The 24,158-nt window shown below is 39.8% G+C and overlaps 2 protein-coding genes across 9 annotated transcripts in view; one reads left to right on the top strand and one right to left on the bottom strand.

Annotated features, from left to right (window-relative positions):
• The window catches only part of LOC124258647 (EF-hand calcium-binding domain-containing protein 7-like), a 55,216-nt gene extending 36,499 nt beyond the window's left edge, over nucleotides 1–18,717 (bottom strand). For 7 of the 8 annotated variants that reach the window (XM_046692753.1, XM_046692960.1, XM_046692823.1 and 4 more), the window contains exons 1-6: nucleotides 18,587–18,717; nucleotides 17,406–17,583; nucleotides 17,084–17,149; nucleotides 16,346–16,491; nucleotides 14,796–14,882; nucleotides 13,128–13,148 (exon numbers count right to left, since the gene is read on the bottom strand). In XM_046692753.1, coding sequence (XP_046548709.1) covers nucleotides 13,128–13,148; nucleotides 14,796–14,882; nucleotides 16,346–16,491; nucleotides 17,084–17,149; nucleotides 17,406–17,565 — 480 coding nt within the window. In that variant the 5' untranslated portion in view covers nucleotides 17,566–17,583; nucleotides 18,587–18,717. The remainder of the gene's footprint in view (nucleotides 1–13,127; nucleotides 13,149–14,795; nucleotides 14,883–16,345; nucleotides 16,492–17,083; nucleotides 17,150–17,405; nucleotides 17,584–18,586) is intronic. The other variant, XM_046692891.1, reaches the window with a different exon arrangement.
• Nucleotides 18,718–21,325: 2,608 nt separating this feature from the next.
• On the top strand, nucleotides 21,326–24,140 carry LOC124266230. Its single transcript, XM_046701049.1, has 3 exons — nucleotides 21,326–21,419; nucleotides 21,995–22,123; nucleotides 22,348–24,140. Exons 2-3 carry the CDS (start codon nucleotides 22,004–22,006, stop codon nucleotides 23,566–23,568), a joined length of 1,341 nt encoding a protein of 446 aa, XP_046557005.1. The 5' UTR covers nucleotides 21,326–21,419; nucleotides 21,995–22,003; the 3' UTR covers nucleotides 23,569–24,140.
• The last annotated feature ends 18 nt before the right edge of the window (nucleotides 24,141–24,158 follow it).

The following is a 24,158-nucleotide window of genomic DNA, read 5'->3' as shown; positions in this document are numbered from 1 at the left end:
GTGGCTTATAGAGGCGGCATCTGGCATACAGTTGATAATCAACTTATGCGGCGCCTTGAACGGACTGGACGAGTAGCTATATATGACGAGTGGCTGAGTATATGGAAACCTTGGAGGAGACTTCCTCGGTGAACGCCGGAGACTTCGCGAAGTTCTCAAGTATCCCTTCTAGATCTTCTGGGTGAAGTAGACTTGGAGCCACTTTAGCCTCGCGACCATCGCGAAGGTGTCGAATCAAAGCCCGATTAGTATATATATATATATATAAATATATATATGAGCTTGCTTCGCGAACAGCCTCTGTGTTTAACAGGATGTGGATCGGACGCTTGCCTAAGTAGGGGCGCATGGATCATCTTATCATATTCAGAAGTCGTATTCACGAAGTCTGGTGATAAGTGTCTAATTGATCGTTCTAGATCTATTTAGGCCAGCCAACATACGCCTCGTCATGGATTCAACAGAACCAATATACGATTGTAGTTCTTATACTTGATATCGATGATCAACTTGTCTATGGGTTGATCTTCTCGAGACTTGTGAGGGGAACGTTGATAGTTTCGCTGCTCTTGTATAGTCCCTCGATGTCCTTCTAGATGATGATGATCTGGATTCAGGTGTCCTCGGCATGCCTTCGCTGGCTTCCTCTGCGTCCGGTCCGGGAACGACGATATGACCTTCGCGAAGGCTTCCGTGATGTCTGATGGTCCGAGTCCACATCTAGGGATGAAACCGCATAAGGTGATGATCTATCCTGCCTTCGCGAAGTCCTTCGCCGAAGGCTGTACATCTAGGTTCTTTCCGCCTTCCGAAGGCTGTACATCTAGGTCCTTTCCGCCGCCGAAGGCCTTCGCGCCAAGGCTGTACATCTAGGTCCTTCCGTCAAGGTGGTCCGTGACTTCCTTCGCGAAGGTGACATCGTCCTGGCTGCTACGTTGACGGGGGTGCCTCTGGGGTGCTGTCTCACGTTGGAGCCTTCGCTGGCTTCGGACCCTGCTACCGCGAGATATAGTGGTCCTCCATGATGTTCATAATTTGTCGCATCATGTCTTCTGGGATGGTCTGGCGGCGAAGGTCGTCGGTGCTTTATCTGCGCGGTGTTAATGGAGGGTCCACCGAAAAATCGTCCGACATCAGTGTAGAGGCATCAGGCTGCATGGTGATCTCTGCTGATGTCGTTGTAGCTGTCACCGGTCGTTTCTTGTGGCGTGCGTCGGGGGATGATGATCAGCTGATCATCGTGAGAGGTCCAGGTCATCGGCTGGAACAATCTCCGGTTGAGAAAGTCCTAGTAGACTTCGTTGATTTTCCCTCAGAGGTCGGCGCTGCCCTGGGTGTCACGGCGTCTGCGTTGAGTGTTGGTAATGATGGGACCCTCAGGACGATCATCGCGATATCTGCGTTGGTACATCAGGCTGCATGCTGATCTGAGCCGACATCGGTCAATCTTTGATGTACATCTGGTATGATGACCGGCTGATCATCAAACAGGCCCAAACTTCGCGATGGAACGGTCTCGCTGTTGAGATGTGGTAGAAAAACCCTCTAGTCTTCTGCTGCGGCGATGGGATGTCTGGGGAAGCAGGATGCTTCTTGGAGATGGCGGACTCGTCCCACACCTCTCCACCACTCTAGCCGAACACCACACGCGGGGAGAGTCGGCCAACAGCAGTAGACTGGCGAGGGTTCCGTGTGTATCAGTCATACTAGAGTCTGCATCACAGCGACCTATCTGCTGTGCGTGCCAAACGCAAAGTAAATATTAATAAAAAGGTAGAATTGGATAAATTAGTACCGCGAACTGCAATGTGAATATAATAAACATGGCTACCGTACATCATATTAAAGGCGGATCAGCAGCAGCATAAAAACGTAATCTGCAATAGTACAGAATTTTCATCAACGTAATCCACTGAAACAAACACGGCGTCCCGTGAATAAACTGTAGAAAAACGACTAAATATCAATATATAATCGTTGAAGGATACTAGCTAAACCTCTATAGATGTCTATACGAGGTAACTAACTAAATATATTTCAAAGGATATAGTGTGTCGGGAGACACAGGCGCTCTCTCGCCCCAGCTCACTGGGCGAAGAAGGAGAGAGTGAGGCACATGGGTAGAGGTGGCGCCCTCGTTCCCGCGCTTGTGGAAAGGAGGTAACTCGTGGTGAATACTAATTAGTGATTTTAAATTGAAGGGAGCTTCAATTAGGGAGATACAAGTGTTCCACTATGTTCGCAAGAAGAAGAAGACAAGCAAAAAGAGCATGAGTCAGGATAAGGAAAAATAAATCAATTCCAAATCATGTCAGTTATTCCATGTGGACAGTATATTTTCATATCAACATTAACATGTGTAAGAAGATCTGACTTACGAGATGAATGCTATAAGGTAACAGTCTATCTTGACATGTATTTGATAAGCATGTTGACACAACTGATAGGGTATGCACTTAAGTATTGGATGAATCAGGCAGTCAAACCAAAACATTATTGTTAAACCACAGAATTTAAGTAGAACATCTACATTTACCACACACTAAAGGTTTGATAAAGTATAAAATATACTGAAACTACACAAAACCACTTTAGCACACAGTCTACACATTGTACATGTTGCATGTCTATGATTGTGAATCTGCTGATGTGACAAGCTGCACAGGCTCCCCCTTGTGAGCTGTTAGCACCTACTGAGTGAGTGAATTGTGACATCAGCTATAGCCTGTTTGCAGTTAAAACGTACTGATGAATTTCACTTTAAACAATAAGTAAATAGAATAAAGTCAAATTAAGATTGCAAATCTTCATAATTTAACCTTGCCAATTGAACATTTAAATCTCGGAATGTATTCAACTTAGGATAAAATTTGTTTGACAAATGATCATAGATTCAAATCGCTATTATTGGTTCGTATTACAAGGGGGTAGTTGGAACAGTGAAACAAGTGCACGTGCGGTACGTGATGAGCATTAACTTAGACCAACCCTACTTGTTCTCGATGTTTCATTAAATGTGCATACCCCCTTGTAATACAAACCAATAATAGCGATTTGAATCTATCAATGTAATCTGTATCTTGCCAGACAGACAAAACAGGTAGAGATACCATGACCTGTCCTTTCCAAGGGAGACACACATGAGATACTGGGATGGTGTTCTTCTCAGGGGAAACAAGTATGAGGACTGGAATCTATTTTTTCCAAGAGGAGACAAGCATGAGGTAATAGGGTATTACTGATTTTCCAAGGTGAGACAAGCATGGGATAGTGGGATCCTGTTCTTCCCAAGGGAGACAAACATGAGATACTGGAAACCTGTTTTTCCCATGGAAGACCATTCTCTTCCCACAGAGGTTACTTGTCATATCTTCCTACGAACCTCTGTTCTAATACGGCCATATTTCCCGGTTCTCGTAAAATCCCCTAGTGGCAAAAGATCGCAACACGAATTATCTCCCTTCTTTCTATCCAATCAGAACACGTGTTACATCGACTTAGATTCAACTTGACTAACACAAGCAAATGTGGGGCCACAAATATCCTCCATCTGCCGGGGACTTGTGTTGATGTTACACACAAGACGATTAATGGCTAGCTTGTCCGTTGTCAACGAGGGTGATGGAGACGCCACTGATCCGCCATAACATGACTGAGTTCTGTCTAGAAGAAACGCTTGCGCATCGCGCAGGGGAAGAAGTATAGTTTTCTCGAAGCATACGGAAATTACCGAAGCCTTGCGAATGATCACTTTTGAAACAACGTCGCTGATTGCACAACTAAATCTGATTGCCTCCAATCACGAGTCTTGAACACTCACACCATGAAAGGGCCGTATTAGAACAGAGGTTATGTAGGAAGATATGACAGGAGTAACCTCTGTGGGAAGAGAATGATGGGAGACAAGCATGAGATAGCAGGAACCTGTTCATCCCACATCAGACACTGACATAGGGGTAACCATTGAATTCCACAGCCACACTGAATGATGAATATACCAACATAATCATATAGACTGACTTCAGTATTTCTTAACAAACCACTTTCTTAGTAAAGTACAGATTCTAGTACTTTTTAGGTGGAGTCCCATCCGGGATTTGTTGTACCCACACCCTCAGAGTCAGGCACCTAATCGCTAGCACAGAAAGTCAGACGCCTAGACCGCTCAGCCACCATGGCTTCCACAATCCACCGTGGCCATGGGAACCGTGCCAATTAACACTTATAAGAGGGGTACACAAAGTCCACAGTCTGGACTACCAGTTGTCCGACTTCCATTTTGTGGAAGCCGCGGAGGCTGAGTGGTCTAGGCGTCTGACTTTGTGTGCTGGCGATTAGGTACCTGACTCTGAGGGTGTGGGTTCGAATCCCGGATGGGACTCCACCTAAAAGAAAGTGTAATCCCAAATATAACATATGTTACATTTGACCACTTTCTTAAATGGCACTGTGTATTTTCAAACCAAGGTCATTGTTTACAGTAACAGTTTTGAAATATGCTTGTGTTGTCCTCAGATAATTATTAAACAAGTTCTCTATGTGATACTGTTTACAATTACCACAAAATAGTTGCATGAATATGAAAAATCTTGATCCATTACTTCATTGGATATTATTAATGAGATATCTACAGCATTAGCCTGTTGTTATAAGATGAATATGATAAATTTACCATTTTATGACTGCTAACATGCATTTTCAGATGTCATGGTATTTAAATACAGAAACATGCATAATCTGCATGCCTTGTGAGACGTGATATGCATGAACCACTTTTGCAGTCAGCACCATTCTTTGGCAGGCAATTACAGGCTTTGGGTGATTAAATGATTTGGTGCTGGCTTTATAAATGCCTCATGCTTTGAGAAAAGAGACTTCAATGAAACATTATCAATTGTGCTTTGATTTATCATAATCATTATTATTATGACTACCATATGCATTCAAACACAAGATGGTGGGGGTTTCTATACTTTGGGCAGGATTTTCCAGGCCTGTTTGATCCCTCAACCACTGCAGGTTGTCTTCAGTTACCAAATATTGCTTTAGAATGTTTCAGACATACAGGGAATATGACACTTTTCTTCCCAGGTCCCTATGAGCTGTACACAATGAGGGTCAGCTGCATTCTATAACAGCCAAAGGTTACAATGTCAAATGCTCAGTGGTTGAGTACATCTTGAGGCCTGGCTTTGTGGGAGGTCGATGAACTTGGGGATTTCATGGGGAAGGTTCAGTATAATATGCAGACCAAACCTTATTGGATGAACACATGGTACAAATGGGTTTGTCAGACAATACCACTTTTCATGTCAGCTGCAATTCACCTTTTATTCATATTCTGATACAATTCCCTTTCTTTATGTACTCACTGATAATAGCCCTTTGCATTTAATTTTCACAGATAATTCCCCTTGAATTAAAACTCACTGATAACTAGCCCTCGTAGTCGTATGCACTGACAATTCAGCCTTGTATTTAAAGAACCACTAAACTTTGTTTTTTGTTACTCTTTTAACCATTACATATGAAAGATTTGTGGTTAGTCTTATGCGGAACACCAAATTTATTCTTTAAAAAATTGTGGTTAATTAATACCGAGCGATTAGAAGTGGCCAAAAAGTCGCCTGCTTCCCTCTCGCCCGCCAACAAAACCACAGACAGGTTACGTAACTCTGTCGCCAGAGCACTGCAGTGACATCATATGAGGAACGATTTTCAGTTAGTTGTATAGAAAATGTGTAGCACGCTCATCATTTTGATGATTTCTCGACATCAACGACGACATGCCGAATCGTTGCTTTGTCGTCAATTGCTCCTAGGGGTCGGGCGATGGTGTCCCCATGCACAGATTTCCACAGGACCCCGCAGTTCGTGCTAAATGGGTTATGTTTGTGAGTGCGAAGCGAGCATTGTGGAAGCCTGAAACGATATCTTACTTGTGTTCAGATCGCTTCACGGAAGTTAAAGAATCAAAACTACTTACTAGTTGTAGTAAAATATGCATATGATTGATGACCATAAAGATTTTCTATGACACAACTTGTAACATAACGATTTCTTCCTCGGAAGTGAGGTTGTGGTCGAAGTAACAATAATATTGTAAGTGAGTGAGTGAGTTAAGATTTTAAGTCACATCGGCAATATTTCAGCCATATCGTGACTAAATATTGTAAGTAGTATTATATTGACACCCACCTCGCTGCCACGAGAGAAATTGTTATGATATACGCTATGTCATGCAAAATCCTATTGGCCATCAATAAAATACATATTTTACTACCAGTAGAAAGTAGTTTTGATTTTGTAACTCGGTGAAAACAAACCTAAATACCATTTATCCTCAGACTGGCGGATGTTCCCGAAAGGGCGCCGCCATTTTTAAAAATAAAAAAATCTGTTAGAATTAATGAGATTATAGTTTGTTTTCATCAAGTTAGAAAATCAAGACTACTTTCTACTCGTTGTTAAATATGTATTGGAATCATAACCAAACGGATGTTGCATGACACAACTTATAAAGATCTCGCAATATTAAGAAAATTGATAGGGAGGACTTTAGATCAGATTTACTAAACTCACTACTTTTCACGAGCCAAACTGATGATCCGGAAACTTTATGTGAATTGTATAATGACACCCTATCCCATCTCCTTGATAGGCATGCACCCTTTAAAGAGAAGAATATTCCCGACCGTTCGTCGTTACCATGGTTTAATGAAGAGATCGCTTCTTTAAAAAGAGAGCGTCGTGTCATAGAACGGAGATGGAGACAGTCGGGTTTAGAAGTGTATCGTCAAATGTTCACTGCCGCTAGAAACTGTGTAACTAGGGCAGTACGGAGGGCAAAGTCTGCATACACTCTATCAGCTCTACAGTCAGTAAGATCCAGCAGAGAGATGTATCAGCTCCTAAACCGCTTAGTTGGCAAGGCTAAGGATTCTGCTCTCCCACAGGCGTCTGATCTGGGGAACTTGTGGATAACTTCAATAGCTTTTTTGTTGACAAAATCTGCAAGATTCGAAATGAACTTGATTCATTGGATATACCTGTAACGCATCATGAACCAACGCCATTGGGTCAAGTACACTTCATCAGTGCTTTTGCACCATTTTCAGAAGCAGAGGTCCTAAAGCTTTTAACATCAGCAAGACCAACATTTTGTATGTTGGATCCAGCACCAACACGATTTGTTCTTGAGTTCATTGATGTTTTGCTTCCAGTGATCACACGGATAATAAACAGCGGAGCACCTTTAGAATACAGCACCACAACTTCTCGTGAGGACGATCTCTGCCGTAGGTCACGTGTCATTAAGACAAGCAACCAGTTTGTGAGAACCCGTCGGACGCGAACCCGCGACCTTCGGATTGTTAGCTCGACAGCTAACCGACTGAGCTACGTCCACACTGTTGCACAATGTGCAAATTTATCGAGTCATTCCTGTGACGTCACGGAAATGAACGGAAAGAGTCGAATAGGTCACGGACAATTCACGAATGCTACGGGTAGACTTGGTGTCTCGTGATTTTATTCTCCGGACAATTGCCGAATGGATCCGATGCCATTTGGCACACTCGTCCCATTCCGTAATCTACAAATTAACGTGGCGTGGAATGAGCCGATATGCCTCAAACTGAAAAGGGTTGTTGGCGTCAGGCGTCAGGCGTAGATTTCACGGTGCATGCATGAATGACGCCAGCTTTATATAAATCGGTGATTTTGTGACAGAAAAGTGATGTAGGGAACACTGTAAGGATAATGTGGATCGCACTAAGGAACGAGGGAGACATGAGCATGTGTAGTGACGGCCACGGGGTGAGTTAGCCTTCAATCATTACTTTACAAAATTTATGTTAGCGTGTGAAAGAGGCTTGAGTGCAAATTCCAGACCAATTTCCATTAGCCCAAAATGTCTACATTAACCCATTTCATAATGTACTTTCGACGTTTTTGGTTTCCCGTTTTTGTGTGAAATAAAAGTATTAAAATGCAAAAAGGAAAAACAACAAATGGTACTCACGTATTACACCGGTCATGTACCTGCTATATTGGATTAGGTCCCTAACCCTAACCCTAACCCTAACCCTAAACCCTAAACCCTCAGCCCTAACCCTAACCCTAACCACTTGAAATAATCCTAATAAATAGAATGCATTGACCGAACCACCGGACATGTACCTACTATATATTGCATTAGGTCCCCAACCCCAACCCTAACCCTAAACCCTAAACCTAACCCTAGTCCTAGTCCTAGTCCTAGCCCTAGCCCTAGCCCTAGCCCTAGCCCTAACCCCAATCCCTTGAATTAATCCTAATAAATAGAATGCATTGACCGAACCGGCAAACCGACTGGCGTGTCTAGTGTAATGCATTATTACCGCTTGAAAAATAAAATACTAATAAAACACTTTTCTATGTAATGGTGCAAATTACTGAATGACAAATATATATATGTAAATTTAAAAAATTAAAAAATACAAAATACACAAAACATAACACCTCAGCAGCCCGTAATACAAATAAATATGAGCGTATTAGTGAAAAAAGAAAAATATTTCAAACTGGTGCTTGCAAAATATTGCGCATCCGCCGGTATACAACTACTGGAAACTCTCAACATCGTTGGGCTTATGCAATGACATAGCTCGTAGAGATGAAACACCAGTGAGCGGAGCTTATACGCCCTCGCTGAGCCAGACAACCGTGTTGCCATGCAGGCGTCATAAGGCATTGTTTCGAGAACGTGCTTTCGAACAAAATCACATTACATTACGTAAAAGGGTATTATGACGTATTTTTAAAGTTTGTGGTGCTGTATTCTAAAGGTAGGCCTAAACAGCAGTTTATCTTCCGGATGTGTCCCCAAGTGTCTGAAGGTCGCTGTTGTTAAGCCACTCCTGAAAAAGCCTGGCTTAGACGCTGACACACTATCGAACTATAGGCCTGTCTCTAATTTATCCTTCATATCAAAATTGCTTGAGAAGGCAATCAAGGTACGCCTTGTTGATCACTTGACCTTGAATGATCTCTATGACGTGCATCAGTCTGCATATCGCTCCGATCATTCCACAGAGACCGTACTTCTGCATGTGATGGAGAGACTTCTTGCTGCAGCTGATGCGGGCTATGTTACAGTTCTAACGCTGCTTGATTTATCAGCGGCTTTTGATACCATTGACCATGTTCAACTAACTGAGTGTCTGAAAACAGAATTTGGTATTCATGGCACAGCTCTTGGATGGTTTGTCTCATACCTCAATAATAGGACACAATCTGTGGTCATTCAAGGCGATGAAATCGTTAATGCGCATCAGCTTACATACGGAGTGCCACAAGGTTCCGTTCTTGGGCCCATTCTCTTTTCACTCTATATGAAGAATCTCGGCAATATCATTCGGCATCATGTTGTGATGTACGAGTCATATGCTGATGACACCCAGCTGTTGCGTTCCACTAAACCGGACTCACTTCCAGCCGATATGTCTATAATCGAAGACTGTATCCTTGACTCCAAAGCATGGATGATACAAAGGAAGCTGAGATTAAATGACAGTAAGACCGAGGTTTTGCTGTGTGGATCACCCAGTAGCACTGCTAAGGTGGATGTGTCTTAAGTTGGTAGTAGGTAATGAGAAAGTTCCTTTCAGTGATTCCGTGAAAGACCTTGGTGTTTTTCTAGACTCAAATTTATCCATGGAAACACACGTAAAACTCTGTTTGTAAGTCATGCTATTTTCATCTCAGAAATATTGCTTCCATTAAGTGATATTCTGACATTTGATGCAGCTCACCACCTAGTTCGTTCACTTGTTCTCTCACGTTTGGATTATTGCAGCAGTCTTCTTGTAAATATCCGCCAAGATCTATTGTCCAAGCTCCAGAGGATTCAGAACTCTGCGGCGCGATTGATTTGCCGAGTCAACAAAGCGCAGTCACATTACACCATTGCTGATACGCTTACATTGGCTGCCCACGAAACAGAGAATAGAATATAAAATCCTCACTCTAAACTTTCAAGTGCCTCCATGACAAAGCTCCAATCTATCTGAAAGATCTCCTCAGTGAATATGTCCCACCACGGCTTTTAAGATCAAGTTCTAATTGTCAGTTGAATGTCCCCAAGGTCAGATTAAAGTCATATGGACATAGACAGTTCTCTTACACAGCTCCCCTCTTCTGGAACTCACTGCCTCTTCACATCCGACAAGCCGCGTCCGTGGAATCTTTCCAGTCCCAACTGAAAACTTTCCTTTTTAAACAAGCTTATGAACTTTAATCCTTTCTTCAGATCACTCTATCTTTTAGCGCCTAGAGAAATTGCCTTGCAGTTTGATTTGTGCGCTATACAAGAACACTTATTATTATTATTATTATTATAACATAACGATTTCTTCCACGGAAGCGAGGTGGGGGTCGAAGTCACAATACTGCGCGATAAATTTCTTGCTACATTCCCATGGTTAATGTCCACTCACCAGTATGTAGATACTAGTCAATGTGCGTCTTTATATTTGGTCTTATAATCCTAATTAGTTTATTATCACACTTGTATGCATTTTGAAACTAAATAAAAAGCAGACGATCTGCTGATACTTATAGTGAATTTATAACAGAACTGTAATATCTAGACATTTTATAGTTTGCCAGTGTGAATCATAATTCGCACAGACACCCTAGTGCATGTTGTCTGTCTCATTACACTTCACGGCGAAAACAATGATTCTGTTGAATGCTACGACAAATGAATAAAAACAAAATGCAAATATTAAAATTAAAACAGATTAAAGTTATAGGAACAATATCAGGCCATTACCTTGTTCGAGGAATGTATCCATCAATATACACAAAACTGTTCCAAATGATGTGTCTTTTTTAACAGTTTAATATACTGAAAAAGTGATAAATCTTTTCATGTATTGGTGTATAGTCTCATTGGTCACCCAAGATAGCACACCTGGCAACTAATTGCATAATGTCCGCCTTTCTTTAAAACAGTAATTTAGTTAGCCAATAATGGGCAATCAATCAATGTATTGCCGGTTAATCCTTTGAAAGAAGGACGTTGTTTTACGCGAACACCGACCGCGACAGAGTGTATTCAGTATAGATTAGTAAATCTACATACATAAACACTACCTTTTGACAATTCAGCTGTGTAAGATAAAAGTAATTAATCAATCAGCGTGTTATCGGTTAATCCTTTGATCGATGTTTATAATGTTGAATATTTACTCCAGACACAAGAAATGCCAAATGGGAACCTTTGTCGGGTAATCTAAGTGTGTTACCACTAATTATACCTGTTATAAATTCATTAACTGACCATCAAGTGAATGATGACAAATAACATGTGTAGGTTTATACCACCTAACACGGGTTACAACGAGGGAGTATTAATTGCTGTATTGCATGTGAAAACTTATGGGCCGACACTGTTTTGAGAATACAAACAGATTTTTACATGACATGATTAAATATCGAGGTAAAACAACACAGAAATGGGATCAATTTGGATCAGTCATTATACAAATAGGGCCTAACGACACCAATCGATTTTGACAGAATCGTCTATGAAAACAAGTTGTAACTTCGGAAAACTAGGCAAAGCAGGAGACAAAATTAAATGACAGTAGATTGTGAGAACATATAGCTTTCATTTTCCACAACAATTGTCACGATTTCAGGTTTATACAAGCCTGTAAACACGATAATTTACCCCCTAAAATGTAGATGAATTCTGCATCGGCTCTCAAAGCTATTCCTCATATGACGTCACAGAGGCGCGCCGCTCTGATTGGTTGAAATTTCGTTCACGGGTGAGAATTGTGCACTGTTGTCAAAAAGGTCGATTTAAGTCAATTAAAGGTCGAAATGAGTAGTTTTAATGACGGGGTTTCATTTATAACGATGCCAGTTAGTGATTTATGTATTTGTACCCCCTAGGGTTTATGTGACCTTTAACACTCAATGATAATTTATCATTCTATTCAATATGGAATAATAATTCACCTTGTACTCAATACGCACTGATAATTCACCTTGTATACAATACACTGATAATTAACCTTGTGTACAATACACTGATAATTCACCTTGTATACAATACACTGATAATTCACCTTGTATACAATACACTGATAATTCACCTTGTATACAATACACTGATAATTCACCTTTGCATGCAAAACGCACTGATAATTCTCCCTTGAGTTTAGTACTATGTGATAATTCTCACTCAGTTGGGCATGGTTACAGCATCATGTGACTTGTTCACCTGATATATATCTGTACCACAACATACCTACAGTCTCTTAGAATCAGGACAATTCAAGAACAACCATGTTTATTCTATGATGTGCAGTGAAAGCTATCACTCTGTCTTTGCAGTGAGCAGACACCATATCTATTATATCTATTATATGGTCTCTGCAGTGAGGAAAGAATATAACAAATACACACACATTATTCGATTAGCCCACCAAATCAGCAATGACCTAAGTACTGGTTAGTTTTACAAGTATGGACATGTCTCATAAATATTTCCCACATCACTGATATTTATGATACATAAACATTTTGTCTGAAGTGATAAGAAAATTACCAAGAGTACAAAATTCTTAAACATAGGCCTGTACATGAATATGAGAAAAAAGTCAACTTAATTTGACAGTCATAGAGTTAATCTTAATAAAGAATCTTTTACTTGTATAATTTTCATAAATCATCTATCAGTTCCCTTACTTGTGTTTGATAATCCTATACCAAAGTACTACTTCACATGCTTTAAGCTTTAGTATGTATTCATCATATATTCATGATATTATTCTCTCAACTGATTATCATGTTGAAATATGTACATTGAATAATGTAATCAAACACATGTTTTAGCACAATTTACCAACACACTAGAAATCCACAATAAGCTTCGGGATAACCGATCCACACGAACAAAGAGAACCCAAAACATATTGCCACTCCGACCCATACAACATATGACAAGTATAAAATGTATTTGTAATATCTATTCAAGCTAAATGCATGATTGAGAACAGGTAACATGACAGTGAAATATGACATGGAAAAGGTACTGATGGGATGAAAATGTCTACAACAGAAAAGGATACCTCAGAATAGTAGAGTTTTCTCTAGAAGAGAGAGGGATGAACAATATATACAGTGCACTGTTCCGTGAGAGTCACAGTTAATATATCACATCATAGACTGTATATTGGAATTCCAGCATTTGACATGACAAGAACTTTAAAGGTTCAAGATCAAATTTACATTAGTTTTCAATAGCAGATCTAAATAGTCAAATATGCCCAGAAATCTGATTTTCCACACTAATAGGGGTCATATAACAGGGTAGTACAGGAATGTACCCCAGGTATCTTTCTATGTACAGAAACATTGGAGTACATTGATTAGTAGTCCCTACCCTGCAACAATCCCTTCAGCATGAACATCATGCCTGTCTACAGTCTACAGGTCTTCCAATATACAGAACATAAATATATCAGTAAACATTGAATATGTATTAGATGGGAACTGAATTCAAATTTTTCCTGTAATGTCATAAAACAATATGTTCTAGGTTAGTGCTGTGCATATTTCAAACAAATTATCATTGATTTCTACTTGGTACAATGTTTAGTCACTTTCAAATACAATAAATTCTTGTTAACTCGAATCTCAATATATCAATATACACAATGACAAAGAAAATGCAGCTACCGGTACATTGTCCTAACAAAGTAATTAATATTACTGATTGTTTGAAGTTTTTTAAGTTGAAGTCATACGAAAGTGTTGTACGTATAGATATCTATACAGATTTTGATGCTTGCTACTGCTAAACAAAGATCGTTTGTTGCTGTAACAGGATTTCCCCAGATCTTTGTAAGCATTACTTGATTCTAATGAGATATGATTAACATAAATGTATTTGAAACATATACTACATGTCAAAGAACTGCCCTTTGTGTCACACCATCTTCCCGAGGCAAGCATGTCCACCAGTCTGTATCAAAGCCTATTTTCACTCTTGATATTTCAAAGCTACTTTACACGACACTATCATGACATCACTTCCTGCAGGGCATGAGTTGTGCCCCTTGTGTGAAAAACTTGATACTAGTATCCAATAAGATCACTGTTGTTATTTAGAATTGCCTCACAATCTACCATAGCAGATGACCTGTTTGATCAGATAATGATAGGATTCAAGATTTCATACCTGAATGAGAAACAAAATGACAGATTACCACAGTAGAGATATTTAGCAGTGCCATATTTTGCTCTTATACGTACAGAGGCTTGTAGTATCACAGTATCGGGTAACAATGCACATCATGGCAATTTGAAATGCTCACCACAGTAAAGATATTTAGCAGTGCCATATATTGCTCTTATACGTACAGAGGCTTGTAGTATCACAGTATCGGGTAACAATGCACAACATGGCAATTTGAAATGCTCACCACAGTAAAGATATTTATCAGTGCCATATATGGCTCTTATACGTACAGAGGCTTGTAGTATCACAGTATCAGTAACAATGCACACCATGGCAATATGGGTCATAAATAGAACTGCATCTCAGGCAAGGGTGGAAACTAGACTTTGATACAGGTGAATGGACGCTCACGCCTAGAAAAGATGATCTCAAACATGAACACACTTTGTCCAAAGAACTTTAAACTGAAGATATCACGGTAGCTGAAAATGAATATTGATATTTGAAACTGATTCAGCAAATATAAACTATGGGTACAGAGCTTTGTTTGTCTCACCTCTTCATAGTCCAGCCTGCCATCTCTGTTCTCATCAACCTCGTCAATCATACGCTGCACCTCATCTCGCGTCATCTTTTCACCTCTCTGAAACAGAATATGATTATTCCATACAGGTTGTACAAGCTGTGACACAATGGTCATCTTTCCTGTTCTGGGATCTATTTTAGCACCATCTCCTGATTCTAACAATATATTACAAGGTCGCCAAATTTACTCTGGGTTTCAAGCATTGTTAAACCTAGGTTCAAAGCGGCCTGTATAACAAGCGAGTGTGCACAAAACAAACCAGTGGCATGTTATCAACAATGTGGGTCGGTGGAGTAGCTTAGTGGTTAAAGTGTCCGCTTCTCACGCCGAAGACCCGGGTTCGATTCCCCACATGGGTACAATGTGTGATGCCCATTTCTAGTGTCCCCAGCTGTGATATTTTTGAAATAAAAGCGACGTAAAACCATACTCACTTATCAACAATGTCAGATACCATAAGTATGTGATCACACCCAACCCCAAAAGTCAATGACTCAAACCTCAAAGCCGATTTAGTCACCTTTACAAATAAGTACAGGTTTCTGGGCACTCAACTGAAATTTCCACAACTGAAAAAACCTACATCTACATACTGATTGTTGATGTTACAGAAACAGTATTACGAATTGTATAATCAACCTGGCTTCAGAGTAATTTAATATCTTGAAGTGGCATTTGTCAGTTGTTATGAAAATGTGAACAGCTACAACACAAGTGTCAATGTTGTCAATCAATGTCATTCTTATTAATGATTAATGTTAATTTTAATAGCCTATATTCACCATTGTTCTCTTAATGTTCTTTTCTGAATCATACACCATTGAACATACTGGGATATATCAGCAACATTAAAAAGGATACAATAAACAGTGTTTTAAGTATCCCTAAAGTTTTACATCAGAGAGTATGACACAAGAAAAAGATGCCAAAGCTTATATGTCATACCTGTAAAAGTGTGTGTTGTTTAATGACCCAATCACCAACATACCTCCTATTTGACAATGGTCTGGAATCTGGACCAGACAATCCAGTGACTGATATAGTGAGCATGGTCAGCAAGAATCCATGCTTGGGGTATGTTGACATGCCATCAAACCCGTGAAGGTCCGGGGTTAGAATATTGATCTTCAATAACTTCAGTAACTTGTCATAAGAGGCGACTAACCAGATCAAGATTGGTTGACACATGTCATCGGTTCCCATTTTCGCAGATCGATGCTCATGCTGTTGATCACTGGATTGTCTGGTCCAGACTTAATTATTTACAGACGACTGCCATATAGCTGGAATATTGTTGAGTGCGGCGTAAAACTAAACTCACTCACATGTCATCAACTAAGTCACCTGATCCCTCAAGTTGCCTCTTACTAACAGGGTGGCTAGGCATCAATCCTAACCCTAAATCTCTATGGGTGACATGCTACACTCAAATATTGTGTGCAGGTTGTGATATAAGTATAACAGTCCTAACATGTGGATGATAAACCATATGTGATAATGTCTGACAGTAAAACACTAACTGTTGTCAACATCCTGAACAACTCATCCAGGGATATATAACCATCTCCGTTGATGTCAATCTTGCGGAAAGCTTTCATCAAGTCATCTGTAGTTGTGGCATGTTCACGGCGACAGATGTTGACAAAATCATCAAATGTGAGATAATCTGTGAAATATCAATAAATGCAGATTAATGCACAAACCCCATTGCTCACCCATGTCTGATTCAAACATTTCATTTACAAGATAAAGCTACTCTGTTTTCAATTTTGCGGTCCTTTATCGTTGATTTTAGACCGTTAAATGTAATTTAAAAACCGAAATTCATACGCGGTGAATCGGTCACTTTAATTAGCGGTCTTAAACTGCCATTTCAGTACGGTTTTGATGAGCTCTCAGCCAATCAGAATCGAGTATCACACAATGTCGTGCTAGAATTATAGTTTGAAAACTAATGCTTTCAATTCAATGACAGGTTTCAAATTTTTATGCTAAGAAATTCTATTACGTTCCAAACAGTGATCTATAAAACTTTGTATTTTAGCACTGAAATTTTAAAACTGCATTCAATTCAATAGTGTAAAACTAAGCACTGATGCTTCTTCCCCTACATAAGTTTAAACTATAACAACTTGAATTGGAACATGTTAAGTTCCAACTTTGGGTATTTTACAGACATTTGCTACAGACTTCAGGCTGAATATTGACAAGTAAACCGGTGTAGAAAACTCCCTGGACGGATGTAAATTCAAACTCACCTGTGTCATCTGTCCAGTACTTTGCTAGTGTCTTTTTGGTGGGATTTCTTCCAGACTGCTGCAGAACTAAATAACAAAAGTACAACAACTAACAAACACAATTCAAATTACAAAAACAGGTTTGAATATTACTATATATTATTAGGCTTGAATATGCCATGTACACAAATTATCGGCATAAAAGATTATATAAAAGTAGTACATATTCAATCAACTACACAAGATGCTCTATTACTACTGATAGGAAAATATACAACTGCTTTATTTCCAAGAATGCAGAAATTTCTGCAAGTACAGTTATAGTTTTTTTCCTCAACCCTACCTGCAGACAGATCATATTCAGAAGAGATGACATCCTTGAGGTCATCGTAGATAGACAGGTAGGCTGCTTTACATTCTGTTTTGAATTCTGAGTCGTAGCCGGATGATCCACTGCTTCTGTGTGATGCAGCTGAAGACGGACGACTGAGTCGTCGAGACATCTCTATATGACTTTATAGCTGAAATAGCATCGTCAATATACTCTAGTGTTATAGAAGTAAACAATAGCCTCACCTCTCATCAAAGACCTACATATATGACAAAGCACTTATTATTTGTTGCACACCTCTTTCTAATGACAGAAATCTAAGGGATTGATTGATTGATTGATTGATTGATTGATTGATTGATTGATTGTACCCATGTGGGGAATCGAACCCGGCCTTTCGACGAGTGAATGCTGTAACACGAGGCTACCCCGCCCCACACAAGGATATAAGAGAAGGCAGCTGGGCTTAGCTGGTTTATCAAAAGCAGGCTATGGGTACATTCATCACGTTCATCACGAACATGATGAACTCATGCAAACACCACTCCTCACAACTCTATCTGTAACACCTTTGTTCAATCTAGCAACCCCTGATTCTTGAGATACTTGTTCTGGCATTATTTAGACATTTTTATTTTTATTTATTATTGTTTCACATATTCAGTTATAGAAGGGGAAAGAGTTCCTTACGTATCCCCCGCCTATTTTTGTGATGAGCAAACACTATAGTCTAGTCTATGGCTTAAAACTTAAAAAATTGGTGGGCGGTACGTAAGGAACTCTTACCATCAATCTTTATTGTGAAGAAGATATGGTTGTTATGTCGACCATACAGGACTTTCAAAAGGCTACTCAAACAGTCCTATAAATGTTTTTGGTGGACGTTTGTTGGTTTATCTTGACTGTGTATAAACATTATTATTAGATCTATTAAACAATGAGTGATTAATTCAGTCACACTACCCCATTTTATAAAGAATTGTTTCGTTATCTATTTCAAAGAAAAAAATCTGCTGCACGCCACTCTTTAAAAGGTATACCAAAATGCCCTGAATGAAAACGAGCAAATATTTTGACATGTTTCAACATCCAAGCAATGTAAGCCGGTACCATATGTGTTCACATCGACTTGATCGACTTTTGGGTGTATTTGAAAAAGCGTGATTAGTAAATTAACAAGGTATATATCTTACCGACGAGGCAAACTGCATTGATATGGCTGTAAAATTTGATTTTTAAATTCAGTTCTCAAAGCATAGCAACAAAATTGTTGATGTTTTACCGGAACAGACTTGTTCGGCGCGCATGCGTTAGTGGCGCGTTTTCATCTTCCTCAAAGGGACTATACTCTGACAGGACCTTAAACATAATCGGCGCTGTCGAGATTGAGTACATTGAGTGTATTTAGATAAACTTTATATCTAAATGATAGGTGGTAAAATATCAACTGTAGATACATGAGTACAATGCTGTATTATTTATATTATGATCATCAATCTGGTACAAATAGAAAAGAATATGCTCGAAATAAAGATTACATTTTCTTCTCAAGGATAGTTTTTGAAAGAGGCTCCAATAAAACGAGGTTTATCCGTTTATTTGCAATCGTCCTGCACTGTCTTAACTTGTAATCACATAGCAGTAACACATCTTTTGCCAAAGTATGTATCCGATACGATTTCCGTCAAGATATCGGATTAGTTTTATATTTTTTTATTTCACTATAATTTTAAAGGTCACATGCAACGTAAAACACAACTTTGCAGATTCTGATACCTTTCGGTATGGACTTACAGATACAAATCATCAAAAATGCAAATTCAACTTATAAAGTTGAAAAATAACGCGATGAAAAAACCCCGCGAAATTCAAACGATTCACTAAATTCACCCCAGTGCTTGGGGTGAAAAGTGGTTTCAACAGCTTGGCTGCGCTCATAGCAAATGTGCAGTGAAATAGGTTCGCGCAGCTTGGAAGCGGGATGTTCGGATTATAAGGTTCATGAGCAGGAGTAGTCTAATCAAAACAAATAGTAAATAATCTACTCATTACATAAAAGAACCTTGTTAGGATCTAGATCTACTCAGCTATGTGTTAACCAGTGAGGCGTTCGACATTTCAAGACGGAAAACCTTCGCTGACGGTGAATACTCGGTGAAGGCTTTGATGTGAGCTATTTTTCTAATGTTTTGTTGATATTTCACAGGCGCGAGCTTTTTATATGTTATGACCGTAGATTACCGATTTAACTGTTTATATAATTCCATTTGTCTATTTCACCACACGTTCTTCTTACAGAGTCACTTTCTCAGTTCGATACTTAAAAGCAATGTCATTATTTAGCGTTGACAGAATTTCTAACTGTGATATAGATATGTCGTTGTCACAGACAAAACCCAATGTCTGTTTTATTGACACCTATGTGTCTGCCTACCTGTCTGCTAATGACAATATTCGGGGTCTTCCCACTTACCAAACTCCTATTGTTTCAGTAGAAGAAATCACTGGGGTGTGATAATCCCCTTTCATCCCTTATTTTGCTCCCTGTGAAATAGTATCCGGTACCAAATGTGATAAAATATCAACTACTTTTGACTCAATGTTTATCTTTATTTATTAATTATATAGAATGTATATAACTTACAGCCCCTGTAGACAAAGGACTGACCGCCGCGTCCATTGGGAATGAAACGAGTGTTTATTTGAACGTTTGCCATAGTGCAATAGAGAAACAAGGAAATCTCGCCCAATATTCAATACACAACTTCGATCACTGACCACATGCAATTTGAACTTAACACCTATCAGGCTATACACCATAAACAAAACGCATTTATTATGGCCCGAGTTCGGTCTCTGTCACATTATGTAATTACACACCCACCCGCTCTGACTGGGTTCGGTATCCCGGGTGCTTCGTTTCGAGGGAAGTAAACCCAAGTACAAAATATTGCACCTTTGATTTGCGATTGTACGCTTATAATTTTGTTTATATGGGTTTTTTTTATATAATCAGCAATGTATATTATATGTCATGAATAAGTGATATTTGTGTTTTAATTATGTCTGATTTTTTGGTTGCATGTGACCTTTAAGTTTGAGTAATGTGCCATTTATAAATATAGGAACGACATTCGCTTATTCCATACCAAATGAATATATTGTATTTGATTATTTGATAATCTCATGAACAAACCCGTTATCTTTCAAGATCTGTAATGAATGAGTACTGATATATATCATGGAGGTTAATGACTATCATCACAGGGATATGGTTGATTTGTCTAATAAGAGCAAAGAACCGTGAACATCCGGGTTAGAATTGATCTTCAGTAACCCATGCATCTTTTGAGAGGCGACTAACGGGATCGGATGGTCAGGCTTGGTTGACACATGTCATCGTATCCCATTTGCGTAAATCGATGCTCATGATGTTGATCACTTGATTGTCTGGCCCAGACTCGATTATTTACCGACCGCCGCCATATAGCTGGAATATTGCTGCGTGCGGCGTAAAACTAAACCCACTTACTCTAAGAACAAAACGTGTATTTTGATATTTACTATTGCATCTATGAGTTATAATTAATTCCATTTGAAATAAAACATATATGTTAGAGTAAAGAGGCATAGTTTTTCACAGGTTTGTTTATTTTGCTTGATATGTCAGCATTGCGTTAACCTCCTTGTTTCTACGTGATCGTAACGAGACACTCGGGTCCATGTGGGCACATCCTGCTACATGTACGCTTCGTATGCGGATTCATACAGTTTGCACGTCGGTATTTCAGTCCATTCCCCCTGTATGAACCGAAAACATGCACAGTCAATCCTTACATGAATAATGCCCAATTGTGACGTCACCGGTGATTATGACGCAGGTATTATGACGTCACCACTGTACTTGTATGTCTCAGCATGCTAAGCAACACTGTATGCTGTGACAACCACGGGAATGTCAGGACACAATCACTTCAGTGGAGTTTGTATCAACATTACTTGTTTCTCTAGGGCACATTCATTACGGTAGGTTGGCAAATCTTGATTCTCCACTAGTTGTTTGTGGGTCTAATAACCGTACTTGTTCAAATCCAAAACCGTTTTCTCACACTCATTCCGCATTGCTTTTCAGACACTATTAACAAAAGCAGAAAACACTTCCCTTTCATTGGTATGTCTCATGATTTTAATGACGACGCGTGAGGATTCAAAATATATTCATAACCAATTGGACATCAACATAAAAATGTATTCGATGCGTCAGTATTAACAGTGACATCAATATGTTTCAAGAAACATGTCTTCAGCAACCCATGCTTGTCGTAAGAGGCAACTGACGGGATCGGGTGGTCAGGCTCGTTGACTTGGTTGACACACATCATCGTATCCCAATTGCGCAGATCAATGTTCATGCTATTGATCACTGGATTGTGTGGTCCAGACTCGATTATTTACAGACCGCTGCCATATAGCTGGAATATTGCTGAGTGCGGCGTAAACATACAAAGAAACACCTAGTACTGTTCATATACCTTTATGTACCCAGTTATGAGATAAGACAAGCTGATTTTAGACTGGTTGATATATTCTACCACCAATAGTTGAAGCTAATGACGACGGGAGCCAGGAACACCTGTACGCCGAAGGCAGCTAAACCCCCCTCTCGGATGGAACATATTGAACCACGTGGTTCTGGCACAGATTCAAACATGCATCTTTCTAGGCCCGAGGTATGTGTGTACCATGAGTCATGAAGTCCTCTAAAAATGCGAGTAAACCAAAATAATATACCGCGGTAACGTATAGTCAGTCCTGATATTTCTATTCTGTATTTCCATGGATGATTGTGTTCTTCCCGCACACCATAGAAGTGGCTTTGATAAATATTGCAAGATGGCCGTATACGTCAGAGGATGTGAACATGCTCAGATATGATGTATTTTTATATCCCCAGTCTTCCCCAAGCAATCTACGAAACCAACACAGTGTGCCCAAAGTCTCTGCGATGTCTTTACGTGGACCAACTGCCAATGTCGAACTTGCATATCGCGCATGTCTACAGACACCCTATACAACAGAGCGGACGCCATGCGAAAGGCTTACAGAGAGTTTAGTGTCCCCACTGAAAAGTACAGCTCATGCCGGGACACCCCCCAGGATAAGAGGAGGACATAGATCAAGGTCCTTAAAGCTTCGTCATTCGTGCAGTCCAAGAAAAGCACCCACTGACGTCAAAGCTACGTTTGAACCTCAGAGTGCCTATCAAACTGAAGTTGGAGACGACCCGGAAGTCAGCAGTGGTGTTACGATTATGCGCATGCCTGGTGTTGCATGCCGGTTATTTTGCATTGATGACAACCCGTCGTCACCGGAGTCGACCGTGTCTCCTTTAAGCATCAGCATTTTGTCTGATGATGATTCTGATACGCTTTCTGTTAAAAATCAATCTGGTATCGACGAAACTTCACAGATCTATGCCAAAGTGGAAAAGGATACCACCACAGAGGTTACACCAAATAAGCGTTCTGTTTACTCGAAAACTGGGCTCAATAAGTATCTTGATGTAAGCCTAACTCCACGCGACAAGATGACACGGACGGTAAATACACCAGTAAGGGGTAAATATGAACATGAATTCATGGTTGGTGGAACGCTGGATGCGAATTTTTTTAAAGATGCCGTTGAGAAGGTACTCAAAAATGTAAAAGATAACTTTGATTCATTTGGACAGAAAGATTTCATTAGTCCGTTGAATGCTAGCCCTATTTGTGGAAGTGTTGGTTGTGTCCAATCCAGCGTCAACCAAGGAAACGATTACTGTCTTGCTGAAGAGCTTCCACCCAGAGAAGTAGATGATGCACACGGATCCACAGACTTAGAACAAATATCTGCCCGGGAAATTTTTAAATCTGAAATAACTCGTAGAAGACGAAAACTGGATGACATTGACCTCATCTCGAGAATTGGCTGCATCTTTCAGGAGTTTCATCTGAACGATGACCTATCACTTCTGCCCCCAAAGATCGAGGATGAGCATCACGTGATATATAATGTTTTGGATCAGACGATACCAGAGTCTGATGACGTCACTGATCACGTGTTAATGATTAGATTAGGATCGAACCTATATCGACTGAAGTCTGGGGAACTGACGTTTGATATTCCGGTATTTTAGTTTGTGTAAAGTGTGCTCGTCTTGGTCTGGATGACCTGCTTCCGAATGTTTCGGACTTGCAACCCACAAAGGTGGACCTGAGGCGGCTTAGCACGCTGCTGTCAGATTTTAGAATCACGATCAACTAATAATAGATCCGAATTTTAAAATGTACCATTGTTGTGACAGTCCCATAATGAGTTTCACTAAAGTAAGAAATTTCTACGAAATGATTCACTTTGAATGGCATGCCTGGATGTAACTTTAATATGGTTGAAAGCGTTACAGAAAGGAATACACTGTTTGAACTGGTTAGGTTTTTCATATGCAACAGATAAACGGTAGTAAATGGTATTTGTATGCGTGAAGTTGTATACAAGCTGCATTTCGAAGGGTGAACACAAAGGTCTAAGTGTTCTCGTGAGGCATGTGACACCAAATGAGCTCAGAATACCCTCTGTGTTCCATTAATTGAAATGAGGACCATTCATCAAATGTAAATGCTGTTCTACAAGAGAAAGTAGTAGTGGAAAGACTCCATGTATGAGAATTTCTTGTCATGAATTGTACCTCCACTCTGAATAAAACTGAGTTTCGCCTTCGATTTCGTT

The sequence above is a fragment of the Haliotis rubra genome, unplaced genomic scaffold (genome assembly GCF_003918875.1).
Source record: "Haliotis rubra isolate DU_JTF1 unplaced genomic scaffold, ASM391887v1 Scf10, whole genome shotgun sequence".
NCBI classification, from domain to species: domain Eukaryota; kingdom Metazoa; phylum Mollusca; class Gastropoda; order Lepetellida; family Haliotidae; genus Haliotis; species Haliotis rubra.
Note: the sequence above shows the minus strand (reverse complement) of the source record. Positions and strands in the feature narration are given on the sequence as shown.